General features: G+C 37.0%; 1 protein-coding gene across 1 annotated transcript in view; it reads left to right on the top strand.

The window, feature by feature from the left end:
• Positions 1-407: 407 nt before the first annotated feature.
• LOC130594541 (alpha-mannosidase 2-like) overlaps positions 408-20,075 on the top strand; it is a 57,583-nt gene continuing 37,915 nt past the window's right edge. The window contains exons 1-5 of the mRNA XM_057400498.1: positions 408-531; positions 9,441-9,606; positions 11,628-11,858; positions 11,956-12,078; positions 16,488-16,602. Of these exons, the coding sequence (XP_057256481.1) occupies positions 9,463-9,606; positions 11,628-11,858; positions 11,956-12,078; positions 16,488-16,602 (613 nt within the window). The 5' untranslated portion in view covers positions 408-531; positions 9,441-9,462. The remainder of the gene's footprint in view (positions 532-9,440; positions 9,607-11,627; positions 11,859-11,955; positions 12,079-16,487; positions 16,603-20,075) is intronic.

The following is a 20,075-nucleotide window of genomic DNA, read 5'->3' as shown; positions in this document are numbered from 1 at the left end:
TGGAGGAGGGTTTGTTTAAAAAAAAATTTTAAAAAATCAAGCAAAGAAAAGAAAAAAAGGAAGAAAAAACCCCACCAACAAAGCAAACAATCAAAAAATAACCCTTAAAGTCATCATCATGAAGGAGTATGCTAGTAAAAAATTGAATACAGCTGAAAGATCTTCATTGTATGCATGTACCTGTTGAAGCGGTTTTGGAAGTAGAAGATACACATTTTCAATATATTAGTATATTTGTATATTATTTCTTTTTTTCCAGGCACTCGTCCCTTCAGCCTCCTTGATTAGCTTTGAGGCAGTACTGTAGTTAGTCCAAGGCTCTCAAGGCAAAGACTGAAGTGGTATGGCATACATAATATAAAGTCTTTCTGCTCTTCTGAACCAGATTTTTTTTCCCTTCTAAATGCAGATTTATAAAGCCTGCACTACAAGAGGAACAAGGAAAGGATTTTAGTGAAGGTACTTCCTGATCCTGAGAAGTCAGGGGGCTTCAAGCCCATCTTGGACTTCAGAACACCTCACAACTTTGTGGTAAAAGAAAAATTTAAATAGTGCCTTTGGACTTAATCCTTTTATCCTTAATTGGAGAGTAGTATGTGCTCCAGGTTAGGGTATGTGTGCCACTGCAATCCATCCAAATCATAGGAAGTATGTGTATTTGGCATATGTAGTAGGTACATATATAAAAGTCTTGTCTTAGGTTAATGTTGTTTTTTTGTGTTTTTAGAATTTATAGTTCTTGCTGTGCTTTGTCTGTGTTTATCATGAATGCCATTTTCTTGAGGGTGTTCCATGGTTTGTTCTTGAGAAAGCTACGCAAAGGTCCTGTTACCTGTGAGAGCGGAGGAGTGGAATATGTGCCTGTCATCTGCCTAATTCTCTGCCTTTTGCATGAGGAATGAATATTATAAAGATATATGTGTACAGTTATAGAAAGAGATTTAATAGGAATGCATATGTCCGAGTTCTCTCACCTTCACTAATGAATCTAAAGTTTGCTTTGGGTTTGTCATTAGGAATGGCATTCCTGGAGTGATTCAGAGTTCTGAAATGTCAAGTTAAGATAATGGAACCTTTTTTAAACACAGTATTTGTTTTTAATTATTTGTATGTTAATCAGAACTGTTAGCTATAACTGCTTTTAGAAAGAATATGTAATTTAAAAAATACAGCTCTATTTCTAAACTACACATTCAATTTCTTCAAATGCTGTTATAGTCGTAGCATCATTCTGTTTTGTTAGTTGAAACTACTGAATTATTGTGAATGCCTCTTTCTTATTTCATGATGTCACAAGTTTGATTTTATAGTGAAAAGCTGATCTGTGAATAATAGATTTTGTTCATACCTTTGTTTTTATATTTATGAAAGCAACACAAATACATATTGTGTGCTTGAGGTTTCAAGTTGAGGTTAGACTCACTCACACTAATTTTTCCGCAGGATTCTTCTTTCATAACCTGGGAAAGATGTTTTGTTTAGGAAGAGGCAAAAATTTTAAGATTTTTCATATATAATCATATTCAAGATTAATATTCTACTCTGTATTAAATAGTTTCATAAGAGTTGCTGATTAGATATAAACTGTTTTTTTTTTGTGTGTGTGTTTGTTATATCTGTGACAATATTTTACAAGAAGCTCAATAAATAAGTTTACAAGAAGCTCAGTGGGATGTGATGCAGAGGACCATGTTAGCATTGTTTATCTTATAAGCCAAAAAATCTCTGTAGACTTTATTCAGTCAATGGAAACTTTATCCTATCAACTCTGTCAGCCAAAAGCCTGCTGGGAAAGTATCAGGATCTCCTTTTGGCGAGAGTTTGTTTTGGTTTTTTTTTTTTTTTTTTTTTTTTTTTTTTACTTTATAGAGAACTGTTTTCTTAACTTAAACTGCCCTGAATTTACATCTGGCAATATGTCTGAGACTGAGCTTTTTAATCACAAGGTTTGCCTCACAAAGGACTTCTCTGTTTAATTGAATGTTTAGGATTGTATACTTACAAACACTAATGGTTTCAGCATCTACTGTATCTCAGAGGATGTGAATGTTAAAGCTGTAGCAGCTATTGAAATTAAGCCTTGTAATAGAACTAGGTGTATTGATGCAGTTTAAACTGCACATAATGTGCAGCTTATATTTAAAAAACTCCCCACTAACCCAAACTGGAATATTGAAGTCCCCCCTTTCTTTCAAAATGGAAAGCAAAAGGCATTCTTGGCATCATGTTTTAATTCCACAACTTCATTTAATTTCTAGTCAGTTTGTTGTAAATGCATTCACTCAGTTAATAGACTGGCTGGTTGCCTAACTATGACTTAAATGCTCATTGATAAATATTGGATATGACGTACTACTTGACTTATCCTTAGATACCCATCTGAGCAATTTGGAGGTTTTTTGTGCAAAGTGAGGCTAAAAACAAGCAAGAAATTCTGTAGTGCAGATCATAAAATCACAAATAGTATTTTATTTGTATCAGTCATGCTAACAGAGTAGAATGTAAATAGATAATAAAATTTGAAGTCGTACTGGGAGCAAACATTCTATGTAGGATTAGAATTTAAAACTGTCTTAGTAAACTGGAGCAAATATTTCGTAGTCAAGGAATTAAATGAAGCAGGCAAGTGGAATTCTTACACACCACATGGTAAAATGTGGGGTCTAACCAAATAGAAGCAGCAGAAAAAGACTAGACGTTACAGAAGATCAGATTAAGAGAGTTACTGGTATGGTGTCAGAGGCAATTTTGCTTTTGAATGGTTTAAATAGAACACAGCTGAAACAGTGTGCTGTAGAGTTATGAAATCTTCACCAAAACAGTGATAGCTAGCGGGTTTGAGTTTTAGAAAAAAATTAATTTGCTGTCAAGGAGAGTGTCATTCATGATCATGAGCTTACACATTTATTTGGCTTTTGATTAGTCTTGTTTCTAAGGGAGTATTAAGAACATAGCTTGAGATATTGGAGAATGTCTAATTTTTTTAGAATCAGTGAAGTAGCATGATTTCATGAGAAGCAGATGATTTCAAATCCTTTTTTTTTTAAAGAAAAAAAAGGTTGATTAAAAGACACTTGAAGTTATATATGCGCATTTATATGGCATTTATTTTCAGAACACTTATTTTGTAGATTCTTTCCATCTTCAGTCATTCATAGCAGAAATACATACAAACTTGACCAGGTATAAAAAAAAGTGGATGAGGGGATCTGCAGTTAAAATGTCACTTGAATCTTACTTTTGACTAAGGGAGCCTTCACTTTCAATGTGAGAGAGCGTAAGAGCTTTGAGCAGAACTAAGTAACTTGATATGTTTTTTTGCCTAGTGTTTTGAGTACTATTTATCAGGTTTTCTTAAGAAAAAACAATTCTTATGGTTAGTTTTTGTTCAAAAATTCCCATGGCCCTCTATAGCAAGGAGAATCCTTTGTAAGTAACGTGAGAGTAATTTTTTTGTCATGCAGTTATTTTTAGTTTCGTTCTGTATTAAAAAATTGAGGAAAGTAAGTGTCTATTACATGTTTTCTTGGGCTTCAATGCAAAAATCACAGAACTCTTCAAGGGAGGTTGTATATATTTGCAGTGTACAAGTAAGTATTTGTTTTATGTAGGTAGTCTTAATTCTCTGTTCGGTTTATCAGTATCCCCATGAACCACCCTTGGCCTATGTAATGTCAGTTCATGGAATACTTTAGGATTTTGGCTTTCTTGGGCTTTTCTTTTGTTTGTTTGTTGGGTGGGGTCTTTTTGATAAGCTCCCAACATACAGCAGAAGTCACATAGTTTTGTTTTGGTTTTGTGTTTTTTTTAAAGATACCTTTGGCAGCTACAAAAAGCTTGTTTTAACACTAATACTAATCCCCAGTTTGTTTCAATCTCATATGCATCAGTGTTTGCTAATTAAGCAATGTTACTAGCTACTGACTCTTCTCACATCTTTTGAAGTAATTGATTTTCGCATATTTTAGATATGCGAAAATTCAGTTGTTGTTCTCTCCTGCCCCCCCCCCCCCCCGCCATGTGATTTTGGAGAGTTTTTATTGTTTCATCATCCCAGTGAGATGCCTTTGATAGAGAAATTAAGTTTTGTTAAGAATTCTAAAATTGTATTCCATCGAAGTCCATCAACTGCCAAGATCTCAGAAGACCTTTCTAGCTGAGTTCTGGTTTCCAACTCACCAGTCCTTCTGGTGATTTTTTACATATGTAGAGTTATTTCTGTTCTTTTTCTTTAAGGATTCAAGCATTTTAATTATAAGTCTGTTCATGATTTTCCACTCTCTTTCACTTCCTCCCACCCCTTTCACATTTCAGGAGAACTTTAATGCTTCTGTTTTTTCTTTTTTATTCTTCAGTGGAAGCCTGCTGATATAGTATATCATTTGGCTTCATGGTTTGTATGGTTTCTCAATTTTGGCTGTACTTGTAGCAGTTTTGCTTTTTTCACCACTTCACTGTTTTTTTAGCTTAGCCTCTGTTGTATCAGAGGGGAAAAAAACTGGCTAGTGTCAAAGGTGCTGTTCATGTAACTTTCTGTTGAAATTGTGCGTATGTCCAGAGGCCTGATTCTGATGAATTACAATGGAGAATGCTCTAGTCTATGACGGTTTGTCAGTTTCTAATAAAATTGATCAGTCTGAGCTGGAGCGCCTCGAGAAATTGGTTCTCAAAGCAAACGAACAAAGATCCTCTACTGGGCAATTAAAGCTGTTGTCCGAAGCTGTCTTGAGTGTGTTTTGAAGAAGTGGTTTTTTGAATAATCCTTTGTCAGTGATGATCCTCTGACATTTACTGCTTCTGGTTTCTCACATTATTGGAATGGATTGCTTGTGAAGGCAGCATTGAATGAGCTTTAGAAGAAAATGGTAATTGTGCAGCAGGTGTTACCAGTGAATGTGTGTATGCGTCAATATGTATGTATGTCCATATATGTATGCACATCAGCAAAACAAAAAGAACAGTGGTCTGAAATACTGTAACTTTTCAGTTTAAGGAACAAAATTTACAATAAGAAAGAAAGTATTCACAGTGAGAATGGGGGAGGGGAGCTTTTATTCAGCTGTGGCTGAAAATGCTTCAAAGAAAGCTTAATCTTTACAGGACAGACTAGTTAAAATATTCTTTGATGCTTGGAGGTGCATCTTTAATAGAAGGGTTTATTAATAGCATATGCAGGTTATATAAGGAAAATTATCATGCTTGTATGAATAAAAGATACCTGTTTGAGGTTTCAAAGACCCAGAAAATTATGGGGTAAAAAAATTCAAGGTATATCTAAGAGTGTCTGAAAAACTGGTGTCAGGATTTGCTTTTCTGAAATTGCAAATATTTGCACATCAGAGATGCAAGAGCTCAAATCTGCATGTGTTTCTCATTTCTTTGTGGGGCTGAGAGCAGTTTACTCCTGCTCCCGATGCACAGGTGCAATATGTGGTCTCTGTGTGAGTAAATTGGATGTGGTTTATCTGTAGTTATATTATTTCCTTTTGTTTCTATACAGTTTATATTAAAACAGTTTCAGAGTTCTTTGATCTCTTTAATGAATGACAGAAATGATAGCTGAGACTTGGCCATAATAGGGTTTCTAAAGCAAAATACTTCAGGTAACTATTCATCTGAGTTTTACTAGTAAGTATGAAAACTCCTTCCCATGTATTTGGACAAAAGATGTGAGCTTTCGTAGTTTTCTTGGTGCTGTTGCCAAAGACCAGTGATCTGAATAATGAAAGAAAATTTGATTACTGCTTCTGAAAGACAATAATATTCATGGTTTTGCCTTAAAATCCGGAATAGAAAAGCTTTAAGTACTGTTAAGTTGCTTCTCTGTGTAATGTAACCACAATACATTAAGCAGTTGTACTCTGCATTTGTAGATATCATTCACTGTAATGATACAGCTTAAGTGAAGTGCAGCTTTTGTGTTTCATACAGAATTTAAAATAGTTATAGTATTTAAGGGTGGGAGTTGAATAGTACTTCAGAAGTGATGTGATTTAATTACATTAGTCAGTGCTTTTGTATAGGCACCAGCATTATATCTTGAGTATAAATACTTCAGTCCTGCTGCATTAAAATTTGAAAGCAAAATACTGCAACCTGTGCAAAATTCCTGCAGGTGTCCTGCTAAAAATCTGTCCTTTCGTTACTAGGTTCATTTGACTGCATTATTACTTTACATACCTATAATGCACTTAAAATACCTTGACTCTAGAAGTATAAAACATATGTAACTGAATACCACACGAGCTTTGTTTTACTGACTATTAAAAAAAAAAAGTCTGGTGAAATATAGTGATGATACGGCAGTTGCTAGGGTCTCTTGTCATGGGTAAATTTGTCATGTGACTAAAGTTATGAAACGTGCTTATATCAATGGGAAGGTGAACAAAGTTTCTGGAAATATTTTTACGGTCATATTTATTTGGCAGATAATTTATATTTAAGGAGGATGTATAACATCACTGGAAACAGATTGTACGCGTTAGCCAGCATTTTAGTTGGAGGCATAAGAATTGAGGAAGTCCACTGTAGAGAAACAATAAATTAAAGATTTTTATGATGTTCTGTTCATGAATGATGTTTATTTTTAGCTTTGGTGTTGGATCATCTTGTAGATCTCCATTGTTTCTGGCACGATTCTTACACAGTATATGAGGAGTTCTTAGCGTATTTCACTAATTTATTTATATTTTGTCTTCCTACATTTTAAGGGGTCTGGAGTGGGACCAATGTTGGTTTAGTTTGGTTTTGATTTCATAACTGCTGTAAGAAAATACATTGATAATTAAGTCAAACTTTTATCCACAAAGAAGGTCTTTTCAATTAAGCAGAAGTGTAAAATGACCTACCCAAGTCCAGGGGAGGCTGTTACAGAGTCTTGCACAGGTTCTTAAAGATGCTGAAAGCTGACCAAGAACACGATCTACTATTGTGTTGTCTAGTAATCTAGGAGTCTTCAACATGAAACGAAGCAGAAAAGAGAGCATCCCAAAGTGATTTTTGTTGTGCTAGGAGGAAACTGAGCACAAACTGAGCACAGTTAGATGTGCAAATATGCAAGGAAAATAGTTGTTACGCACATGAGTCATGATTTAGCAGTACTTACTTCAGCACAGGAATTTTCCTCTAAGGTGTTGAAAGTAATTTTTATAGGTAGCACATCCTATGCATGCAGGTAATCCAAAGGATCTTGATAGAAAAAGTGAACACAGCCTCTGTGTTTAGTTTATTTAACTAATGAGAAGTTGGAATTGACCTTTCCTACTGATTGTGAGGTAAAAGGGTAGCGGTGAATTATAAAATTGAAGATGAACAGCCTCAGTTTGATGCAGAAAAAATGGGAGCCAATGAAAATATAAGGGGAAAACTGTAGCCTGGTTAATATTCATAAGGATTCTGAGTGTCCATAGAGTAAAACGCATTTGTTAAAATTATTGTTGCAAAAAAATCAAAGGATGGGATGGAAAGAGATTAGGTGACATTTTTCACCAGTATGGAGAAAAAGAAAATTTTTTCCTCTAGGTTTCTGTATTGCCTCCATAGTTTAGTGGTGGATTAATTTAGTCTCTGTCTTACACTAAAATTGTGTAGAAGTCCTCTCTTTCACAGTAAGGAGGAGTTAAATTTGTATTTTCTTATTAACTAAGCAGTTTGTTGTTGCCTGTCAGCCCTGAATGTTGTGGTTTCCTTATTTCCAAAGTATCATAGCAGCAGTTTTGTCCACTGCCTGCCAGACTTTATCTACCATAAGAGAGACCTCACTCTCCTCTGGCATGTGTGTAGAGTGGCTACTCTCAGTCAGTTTAGAGCTGTGTTGGAAAAGAGAAAAGTTTAAAGGGTTTAGCTAGGCAAGTAACTTGTTAGCAGCACCTTCGTTGTACTGTAGTGCTAGTCTAGCAAATAATGGAGCATCGAGCATTTAAGTGCACGAGTAAGGAATCTGGAAGGCTAACAGTCAGAATGTGAGATTATGGAAAGAGGTTCAACCTCAGGTGATGTGTGCGTGAAAGACCTGAGTGACAGTATGAGTTTTCTAGTTTGGGTGGAAGGAGACAATTGTGAGTGAAGTGGTTTGATCTGTGAAAGTGATAATTTAATTTAGAAGGTTAAGATGTGAGAGAAAAATAAAAAGAGAAAAAAAAAAAAGAAAAAAGAAAGAAAGAAAACCACTGACAGCCCCCTGTGTAGAAAACGGAGCAGAGAATGAAGAGAATCTACTTAAAAAAAATTCCAAGGGTGTGATTTCATACGGAAGAACTAGGTATCATGGAAACTGATGAAAGATAAGATTTCATGAAGGAGTAAACTGTTTTACAGTGGGAAGGGTCAAGGAAGTTGAAGACAGAATACTAGTTCAGCTGTGTTTCTAAAAATTTGTTAGAAATTTTGGCAGGAACATTTTTCATTGTTAAGGACAATTCTTTCTAAAAGGTGAAATGGACAGAAGCAACTGTGAGGGAACAGGTTGTAAATAGTGCATTCTTTGAGCTTGGCAATGAAGAGGCAAGAAGTATAATGATAGTGTTACATGGATGCATAAGGGACAAATGTTTTAGTATAATTTTATTTTTCTGTACCTTACAATATAGAAACTTGTAATTAAAAACAAAAAAAAACAAAAGAAAAAACCTAATGGAACCCGAAACAAATGCAACAACAAAAATGCCCAAAACCAAGTGAAACCTGTTGGCTAATAATGTTTCTCTCTTTGATTTCAGGGCTGATTCTTTTGTTTAGTAACATGATCTGTGTTCCAAGGGAAGAACACAGATTATATAAAAATTAGCTATTCTGTATGTACGTAATAAAAATATTTCAATGTACATGCAGAACCTTTCCATGGGGAATTTTGGTAAATCTATAATTTAAATAAATTTGAATTTTCCTTTATAGCAGAGAGAAACTAGTCCCTTTAAAGAATGTGTATCATATATGTGCCCATGGCAGAGGTGTTGGAACTAGGTGATCTTTTAAGGTGCATTCTAACCCAAAGCATTCTATGGTTCTATGTATATACAACAGGTATTGTCCATTACTTAAGTGTTTCTCTATTACGTTAAAGGGAAGACAACTGTGGATGAAAGTTTAATAGTTCAGCCTGAAAAGTAAATTCAGAATGCCCTTAAATATCTTGACTGTGCTTGCATTTGTTAGTAGCAATTCTTTAGTAGGTAAAGTGGGAAATACATGTATTTTTAGCATAAGGTATTTTCAAAATTGCTTTGAAAAATAATAGCATTAAGAAAAGAAGATCTGTCAAGAATTGATGTTAAATATCCATTGTTTCCTGATTATGTTTTGCATATTTATTTGTTGTGGTATGTACTTGTTGTTCTAACCTTGTTTTAGTGCTCTGTATGTAAAATTTATGTGAATAAATATTAAACCTGAAGGAGGAAATTTGTTTGCCAAAAGATAATTTGTCAAATATGTTTTTGCAGATACCTTTTGATATATAATCCTATGGAACAAGAGCGATTTTCAGTGGTTTCAGTCAGTGTGAATTCACCCAGAGTTAAATTACTATCTCCTTTGGGAAAACCTGTTACTGTCCAGATTAGTGCTGTTTGGAATGGAGCAACTACAGTATCACATGAAGCATATCAGGTATGCTACTTCAAGTAAAAAGCATTAAAGTTGTATTTTTTGACAGACATTATAGTTTCACAACTGAAGAAAATGGAAAGCATATTTCAAATATTGGCAGTTCTGTCTTCTGCAGATAATGCCATTCAACAGAAACATTTCTTTTACCCATCACAGAAGTTTAATAACAGTTAAAGGATCAGTTTTAGCTATGTAAAGAGAAAATACTGGATGTGTGTGTTTTCTCCCTAATTTGATAAAGCTTTTTCCTTCAGGTGGTAGTCTATACACAGAGCTATACACAGTCTGTATGTGCTGAAGCACTCCAGCGGAAAGGTTTTCTAAGTGCAGTGGCTTAAGCAGTTAGATCTGGGTTTTTCAGTGTTTGGTTTAGTGACTTGGGATTTCTTTGTTTGTTTGTGGGGTTTTTTTTGGGTATTTTTTTTGTCATTTTGTCTTCCTGATGCAGAGACTGGATAGCAATCTCCATTACTCCTCTACTCATGCTAGACAGACAGCTTTTCTTGGTTTTGGTTTCAAACAAAGTTTTGGATAATTTCTGAATCCTGCGTCATTATAGAAGATTGTTGTCATTGATCACACATCAGAAACTGTACTTTAAATTCTTAGTGGTATATAGTACTGTACTACTGTAATAGTACTGTATTACTTTTGGGCTTACATTCTCAAGTCTGATTGATTCTGACCTGGGAGCCAAGTTGTACTTGTTTTAGAATAATATTCCTGCAAAAGATAATTCAGTAAGTGTCTCTCAGTTATCTTACGAAGGGACAGTTATTGTGGTTTAAACCTGGCCAGCAGCTCAGCCGCACACACTTGCTCATTCACTGCCCGCAGTGAGATGGAGGAGAGAATTGAAAGGTAACAATGAGAAAATGTGTGCGTTGAGGTAAAGACAGTTCAACGGGTAAAGGAAAAGGCAACACAAGCAAAGCAAAACATTCATTCACCACTTCCCGTGGTCAGGCAGGAGTTCAGCCATCTCCAGGAAAGCAGGGCTTCATTGCATCTAAGAGTTATTTGGGAAGACAAACACCATAACTTCCAACATCCCCCCTGTTCCTTCCCTTCCCCCAGCTTTATATGCTGAGCATGATGCCATATGGTATGGGGTAGCCCATGAGTCAGCTGTCCTGCCTGTGTACCTTTCCAGCTTTTTGTGTACACCCAGACTGCTCACTGGTTTGGATGGGTTGAGGAGCAGAAAAGACCTTGATGCTTCATAAGCAGTGCTCAGTGATAGCTGAGATAGAACACGCTATTAAAACATCACACCATATGAGTTACTATGAAAAAATGTAACTGTTAGCCAAAACCAGTACAGTAATTAACACAGTTGTCTGAAGAAGAAATAAAATTACATATCTGTACCTCAGATTTTAAGCAGATTGCTTTGGAGATTTGCCTTTTATATAACTGTTCCTTCTGTGCAATTATAGCTCCTAAATAACCAAAAACTAAAATTGAGACAGTTGCCTTATATTTTACTATTTAATATTGTGGATCTTTAAATGCAACTTGTAATTTAAATAATTTTGAATTTTGCCTTATAGCAGAGAGAAACTAGTTCCTTTAAAGAATATAAATCATATATGTGCCAATGGCAGACGGGTTGGAACTAGATGATCTTTTAAGGTCCATTGTAACCCAAAGTAGGGTCTGTGTGCACTTGATACACCATACATGCATCTTCAGTGCACAGTAAATAAGCTCAGAACTGCACATCACAGCTAACATTCTTTTTAAAAAGGCTTCAAAACCATTATTTCATTAATACAACAGTGATCTTGATGCTAAGGAAATTAGCAATGCAGACATTTTTGTTTGCTAAATTTTATTAATATACTTCAGCTGTTCATTTTAGAATGTCGCTTATAATTTCATATTCATTTATGCAATATGGGAAAAAATCAGCTATCCTAAAATTCCCAAAGCAAAAGGAGTTATGCTGAGCGTAAATACAGTATAAAAGGTTGTCTCTTCGATATTTTTAATAATGCCTTCTTATTTGCTCCCAACAGATCTCTTTTGTGGCACATCTACCACCTCTGGGGCTTGGAGTTTACCAGCTTTTGGAGGTTCAGAGTTCAGAAGCAGTTTTAGCAGACTATAATATATATATGAGGAAGAGCAGGCAGGAGAAACCAGATAGACTTTTCAAAATAAAAGAGATGGAGAATTCTGTGGATAATATAATCTTGGAAAACACTTACATGAAACTGTGGTTTTCTGGAATGTCTGGATTACTGGAGGTGTGTTGTATTTTATTTCAAAACATAAAGAACTTCTGGTTTTATATAGGGAATCCTAAATATGTTATCTATTTCAAACATGATTCTCTATCCTTAGAAAATAAGTACTAAAGAAGATGGTAAAAATCATCAAATGAAGGTGGAGTTTGCTTGGTATGGAACTACAAGTAACCGGGATAAAAGCGGAGCTTATCTCTTCTTACCAGATGGAGATGCCAAGGTAAATCTCCCGTTTGAAGAGAGATTCTAATCTTGGAGTAAATTCATGCATTCATAAAGATTGGAAGAGCTAATTTCACCAGCAGTGAAACAGAGCTGTATGGCTAGAAATAATGACATCAGTTATTGAAATGATTGGCAGAACTTCATAATCCTAGATTTGGGTAAAAAGTGAGCATTAATTTGAAAATGTACAGAATGTTTATGATTCACCAAAAAAAAAAAAATAACGTGCTGCACCTGCAAGATACCAAGTGAGATGTGACTGTTCACTATCAATAAAGTAAGGTCTTTCACTTCCTCTGGAGAAAATGTATAGGATGTACTTGATTCATCTCTGCATTTCTTCACTTTTGTAATTCTTAAGATTTCTTTAATTTGTGAATGAGGAGGTTCCAGTTCATAGTGTAGCACTTATTTAGCGAATATCAGCAAATATATTTTGCTACAGTAATTAAGATACGGAGTTTCAATTACAATAAATGGGAAAACAGAGTTGTAAGCAACTGTTCCAATTTGGTTGTCTAGGGTTATCAGTATTTTTAGATGCATAATTATGAGGAGGGCAACAGCATAATGCAATTAGTTTTCAAGTTGGAAATTCAGATGCGACTGTGTTCTTATACTGACCTAATTACCATATGGACTGTACTGTACCTCTTCTGGAACTGGAAAGGTGATATTTCAGAAAGCAAGTGATGAAATAATGAACAATTTTAAGAAACTATCTAGTTTGCAGTATATTTCTGTTGCCCAGTTTCTCCTGGGGAAACGTAAGTTTGCAGGATCACAAACAAGGAGTGTATATCTGCTGCTTCAGGAAATAAGAAAGGGTAATAACTCTATTTTGTTGTTGTTATATATGTAAATGAGCCTGGAAGTGAACAGAATAATATTATTTTCTCTAACAGTGTCTCATAGAGGCACATGTTTTGAGGTTTGTGATTCTTTCTCAGACAGCTGTGTCTATGCACCCACGTATGTACTAGTTGCTGTAAGTACTTATATATTAACAGACTACTAAGAGATTTTTATTTTTTTCCCATTTTTATCCTGCAGGATCTCTAATGCTAGAGCTTTTCTACCTTTTTATCTCTTCACACTTTGTGGTTGGACTTCCTTTACTAATGCTGATCTCTGACTTGCATAGCTAAAGCTGCTGCTACTAGCTACAAGGAACTTTTTTCACAACAGTCCCTTTTTTAATCTGCTAGGATTATCTGTTGCGTCTGTTCTTTGGCAAAGAACACATACCTGACTTCATCTCAATTTTTGGCCTTCAAACTGAAGGAAAAGATAGTGGTACTTTTCTGCATTTTTTGTAAGTGAGATTTGGATGTTCCACTGCCAAAAAAGAATCTCCATTCTGAGTATCCGTCTTTATCCGCCTTATCTTCTCTCTTGAAGGGGCAGAGGATCATCATTCAGGCGCAGTATTCTTACTTTTAAAGCTTTCCCTGGTTTTGCATGCCTGATATAGGAAGAGACAAGTATGCAGGCACCATTACCTTGAGGGTGCTCACAATACTGAAGAATCAGCTGCCTTGAAGTGTCTGTTCCCTTCTTGGTGCTACATATGTTTCCTTAAGCATCACATTTATCGTTTGAAAATCTGCTCACATATTGGTGGGGTTGCTTTTGGAGACAAAAATATTAAAATTACAACTGTCTCTTTCCGGCCACATAATTCCTATAACACAGTTATTGAGAACTCATAATATTTGACCCACCCACTCCTCCCGCCCAGTCTAATCTCAAATGCTGCCAAATGAAGGCTTATCTGTTATTCAGAAGCAACTTGAAGGTTTTGTCTTGAGGTTTTTTGGGTTGGTTGTTTTGTTTTGTTTTGTTTGTTTTGTTTTGTGTTTGTTTTTTTTTGTTGTTTTTTTTTTTTTTTGTTTTTTGTTGTTTTTTTTTTTGTTTGGTTGGTTTTGGTTTTTGATTTTGGTTTGTTTTCCACCAAAATCTCAGGCATATCAAAAGAAATTCAGTCTGTGGTAGAAAACTTTCCTCTGGGCACAGTTTATTTGACTTCTGTGCCAACAGAGTGTGCTGCACTGCCAGAAATGTCCAAGCCATACTAAGATGGTTAGTAGTGCTTCACTTGACTACAAGGGAGGAGGCTTATTGCCTGTGCTTTATGCCTTTGAGCTGTAACATTCCATGACAGTTTCTGTGCCAGCAAACCTTCAAGTGAAGGCATTTCTCCAGTTATCCTGTGTCCCATGACACTTTGGCACCCAATTTGAGGCCAAGTATTTTAAGATACCCTAGGGAGCTATGGGATATTATTTTGCTCCAAGTATTCCCTTAAAATTTCTAGCTTCGCTCTCCCCCTGCACTTCTTTCAAGGTGAGGTTGTCATATTTCTCTTGAATATGATACTGAAAAATAGTTTCTGGACCCTTTGACCCATATTTCTGTTGTTGTTCTGTTTCTGAAAATACTGCTTTCCAGGCTCAATAGAACCTGCCACAGGAAGCTGCTGAATCTCATGCAATGGAACTCATTCCAGGGGTGGTGAAGGGAACAGACAGATCTTGCAGTAACTACTAATTTTAACCATTTAGGAAGTGGACAGTATCTGCAAAATGACCCTTAATTCCTTTTCTGTCACCTCATCTTTCCATATCGTTCCCATATATCTTCAGCTGGGGAGCAGATCTGGCTACATGAGCAGCTTGGAGACTCTGGTGTGTTAACTTAGCATTTGTGGCAATATCCCAGAATCTGAGAGCTGTTAAATGTATCTCACTTCTGCTGTCTACTTTTATGGGAACGATGTATTCTGGTAGTTGTCAATGTCACCATCATGTTTTATACTAACAAGTTTGATGGAATGGGGTTCATTCATTATTATTTGTTGTGGTGTTGTTGTTGTAGAACTGTAATCCAGGTAACTTTTTTCTGTTTGTTTTATTTTTTTTTTAATAACGGCACAGCATTTTGCATTCCTTCGTCACTCATCCAGCATCTCTCCATTTTGCTGGTTTGGTCCTGGATAGTTCCAGTGAAATTAACTGGATAAAACATATCTGTAAGATCATCAGTAGAAAAATCCCTCTCTTCCTGAAACAACCCATCTTACTGAAGTGTTAACAACTGTGATTCCTCTTCCAAACTCCTGTAGTTGATAGCTGCAGAGTTCCCTCTTGGATCTTGTGCAAAACTGTTATTTAACAGGGTTCTGTCTGAAGCTGTAGGAATAAGTATGTGAGTAGAAAAGCAAACTTAGTCTTTGAAAGTCACTTTCAGTTTCTTCTTTTTTTTTATAATATTTTTTGAAATCTTCTCCATGAATGCATTGTAACATTGTTGAAGAAGGTACGATGATATGAACCTGTACTTCTCTTATCTTCTCTGACTTTTCTCTGTGTGTGTATGTAGTCTTTATTTCCTCTCTTCCTCAAGGTACATTTGATCTTTGATTTTCTTGCTGATGAAGAAAGAGCATACTCTGTCCTGCTTCAATATTAGTATGTACAGGAGGAAGACAGCCTCCCTCTAAAAGCTTTGTGCTTATATTATTCCAAATGACTTGGGTTTTGAGTATTTTGTTGGGGGTTGGTTTCAGTGAAGTCCTTACTCATTGTTGTTGCCCTACAGTAGTAATAGCATGTGTTGTATTTTCTGTGTTTTCAGTTTTGGCTTTGTACACAATATTTAACCCATTTTTACCTTTGTAGATATCCTTGTATTTCTGTATAATGTATGCAGTTCCATTTGGGATCAGCTGTTTCAAAAAAGTTGTTTGCTTATATGGCAGTCACAAAATACCTTAACTACATGGGAAAATAATATGCTATATCTCTTTGGTTTGGCTGTGGATAGGTGGAATTTCTGCTAGTCTTTGAGAGACATTAGTAAGAAGACAGTATTCCTTTTGAGGTCGCTTAATGGTTTCGAACACTACCTCACATTCCAGGGGGCTCCCATGGCAACTGCAGCTGCTTTTGATGAAGAAAAAGCTTTCTCTTTTACACTGAAAAGGATATGCAAACTGATCCACAAGACAGTATAGAGGAATCTTTCCTCATGCAGTGTGCATCACTGATGCAGTAGGCTGTGAGCAAACTAAACACACAGTTAAACCATCTGCCACAGGATACAAAACTACAGTGTTTGATTACAAACTGATTTGTTAGCAAGTACGGTTTTGCTAGCAAGAAACAGCAGTCCAGATGTTTGCAAATATTAATACGTTGTTTGTCTGTAGGCCTTGTATCTATTAATCCTCATAATCCTTGCAGTAAGATATGTAATGAGGGTTATCCTAATTTTAGCTACAGGAAAAGTGAGGCTCTGAAGAGAAGTTGCTGAATTTCAGGTTGTGTTTTTAAATAATTCCATTTATTGGCACTACTTCTATGCAAAGCTTTCAACATAATTATTCTAACTTTCTTTTTCTAGCCTTACATTTTTACAGACCCACCTACCATAAGAGTTGCTCATGGAAGGATTTTCTCAGAAGTTGTATGTTTTTTCAACCATGTGACACATACCATGCGACTATATAAAGTCCAGGGTAAGAACTGTAATATTTTGTGTGTCTCGTTAGTTATTTTTCATCATTGCAGTCTTGGCTTTTACCTGCTAGGGAGTCCTGAACTCTGCTGGGTGATCTGAGTGCTGTAGGTAGCTGTAAATTATGAAAATGGCAAGAAAAATAGAGGTAGAAATACCTCAGAGATGAGGTAGAAACATAGTTTCTTTTATAGCTTCAAACTTACTGATGGAGGTAGAACAATATCTTCTCTGAAGTCACAAAGAATGTAAAGATTATTTCTTAAGGACATTAATAGTGAAGCCTGGTTTACTCCATAACTGTAGGCATGCTTTAGTTATCTATGAGCTTCCTCTTTACATCCATTATCTGCTTGGAAGATCTTGTGACAGAGTCAGCACTAAACACCGGCATACTGACTTCTGAACTGAAATGAATGGAATTTCATTTTTGTTTTTCTTGCTTTTCCTTCAGTAACGCTTGCATTTTTTTCTCTCTGTACCATTCCACAGCTTGTTCCCAAGAAAATTACAGAAAGTAACTTTTGAAACTGTGCACTTCCAAACCTGGTGATTAAATCGGCCAGTGAAGAATGAGAAAGAGGGAGGAAATTGTGGTGCAATTATATGAAGTAATTTTCTTGAAAATTGATATAAATCATAGAATCATAGAATAGTTAGGGTTGGGAAGGACCTTAAGAACATCTAGTTCCAATCCCCCTGCCATGGGCAGGGACACCTCACACTAAACCATGTCACCCAAGGCCTTCGTCCAACCTGGTCTTGAACACTGCCAGGGGTGGAGCATTCTCAACCTCTCTGGGCAACCCATTCCAGTGCCTCACCACCCTAACAGGAAAGAATTTCTTCCTTATATCCAATCTAAACTTCCCCTGTTTAACACATTACGCTTTGTCCTAGCACTACATTCCCTAATGAAGAGTCAATCCCCATACTGGATAGGTACTGGAAGGCTGCTATGGTCTCCATGTACTGGATATACTGGAAGGCTGCTATGAGGTCTCCACGAAGCCTTCTCTTCTCCAGGCTGAACAGCCCCAACTTCCTCAGCCTGTCTTCATACGAGAGGTGCTCCAGTCCCCTGATCATCCTCGTGGCCCTCCTCTGGACTTGTTCCAATAGTTCCATGTCCTTTTTATGTTGAGGACACCAGAACTACACACAGTACTCCAAGTGAGGTCTCATGAGAGCAAAGTTGAGGGGCAGGATCACCTCCTTTGACCTGCTGGTCATGTTCCTTTTGATGAAGCCCAGGATACAGTTTGCTTTCTGGGCTGCGAGCGCACACTGAAGCCGGCTCATGTTCATTTTCTCATTGACCAGCACCTCCAAGCCCTTCTCCACATGACTGCTCTCAATCTCTTCTCTGCCCAACCTGTAGCTGTGCCTGGGATTGCTCCAACCCAGGTGTAGGACCTTGCACTTGTCATGGTTAAACTTCATAAGGTTGGCATCAGCCCACCTCATAAGCGTGTTGAGGACCCTCTGGATGGCATTCCTTCCCTCCAGCATATCAATTGAACCACACAACTTGGTGTCATTGGCAGACTTGCAGAGGGTGCACTCGGTCCCACTGTTCATGTCAGTGGTGAAGATGTTGAGCCAGACCGGTCCCAACACCGATCCCTGAGGGACACCTCTCGTTACTGGTCTCCAGCCGGACATTGAGCCATTGAACACAACTCTTTGTGTGTGGCCATCCAGCCAGTTCTTTATCCACTGAGTGGTCCACCTGTCTAATTGATGTCTCTCCGATTAGAGACAAGGATGTTGTGTGGGACAGTGTCAAACGCTTCGTACAAGTCCAGGTAGATGACATCAACTGCTCTACCCCTGTCCATCAGTTCCGTAGTCCCATCATAGAAGGCCACCAAATTGGTCAGGCAGGATTTCCCCTTAGTGAAGCCATACTTGCTGTTACCAAGCACCTTGTTGCTTTCCATGTGCCTTGGCATGCCATCCAGGAGAATCTGCTTCAAGATTTTTCCAGGCACAAAGGTGAGAGTGACTGGTCTGTAGTTCCCTGGGTCATCCCTTTTCCCTTCCTTGAAAATGGAGGTTATATTTCCCTTTTTCCAGTCATCGGGAACTTCACCTGAATGCCATGATTTTTCAAATATGATGGCCAGTGGCTTAGCAACTTGTTTTGTAATTGAAGTAGGAAACATGTATTTTCGGTTGTTCATCTATTTGGATGAAATTTTTCTGAAATACATCAAGGTCAAGTACCATAATCCGTCAGTTTGTTTATTACAGAAAGAATTATTATAAAAAGGAAATTAGTATAAACAAGAGCTAGCAATAGGACAGATCAGAAAAAAGATAGAAATGAAGCAAGAATTCGGGATACAGAGAGAGACGGTCATCACTGTGGATCCAGTGGTGTCCCGTGGGTCCACAGTAGTCATCCTCGGTGGTGGGAGTCCTCCAGGATCTGTAGTCTGCATCAGAGGAGAGTGGCCCCAAGGGTCCATAGTAGTCATTGGAGGTGGTATCCCCATGGAGGGTGTCTCTCATGGTGATTACCTTTTTCCCCATATATTATGAGTTGGGGGGAATACCTCTGTTCTTAATGTCACGTACTGCACGTTCCTGGTGGATCAGTTTCATTGGCCTTGCAGCCAGGTCTGCAACTTCACATGTCTGTAGCAATTCTTGGGATAATGGACAGCAATTGCTCACACCACTCCTCGAGATAATGGACAGAAGAGTCTTATCTCGGCTCTCTCACCCATCTCTCAGGCAGTGGACTCTCGAGTCCCATTTCAGTTCCTCACACTCTTCTCTCAGGTAATGGACATTGAGGTCTTAACTCTTCCCACCTATCTCTCAGATAGTGGACAGTGGACTTGCATCTCAGCTTTTCATTCCAATCTTTGAGACAGTGGATAGTGGAGTCTGATTTTTTCAGTTCAGTCTGTCACAGCATTCCATTGTGTGAAGTTCAGTGTTTGGTTCAGATTTCAGCAAAGTAAAGACCTTAAGGAAACTTCAGCATGTTCTCAAGCAGAACTGTTAAAATAATTTGAAAACTGTATGTGTAGAATGAAAAAGAAGTCCTAACCTTTGTCCACATGCTTCAGAATTTAGGAATAATATTCAGAAGTATTTTTCTGTAATAAATGCTACAGTTCAGGACCCAGAATGATGCTCAGTTCTTCTGGGTCTTATGTGTTGACTGAGAAGTTTTAAAGAACTAAGTTGGCTAATCAGTCCCTTACTTTCTACTATCGTCTGTTTACAATCTGTCAAATGAGCACAACGTAATCTGTCATCTCACTACAAAGAGGTATTTCGTATCTGTTCTGCTTGTCAGAATTCTGTCCACAATTTTTAGTCCCATTATACTACAGAAAGGGTAGACGCGGTTATGCTGAATGATGGAATGATTCCAATCCAAACTGTATCTCAGACTATTTGAAATGGTCAGGTTATTATTAAAGGTACTCAATTTTCAGTGGGACGCACTGTAGA

The sequence above is a fragment of the Pezoporus wallicus genome, unplaced genomic scaffold (assembly GCF_028554395.1).
Source record: "Pezoporus wallicus isolate ANWC-B61680 ecotype Strahan unplaced genomic scaffold, APGP_CSIRO_Pwel_v1 contig_2299, whole genome shotgun sequence".
Classification (NCBI taxonomy): domain Eukaryota; kingdom Metazoa; phylum Chordata; class Aves; order Psittaciformes; family Psittacidae; genus Pezoporus; species Pezoporus wallicus.
Note: the sequence above shows the minus strand (reverse complement) of the source record. Positions and strands in the feature narration are given on the sequence as shown.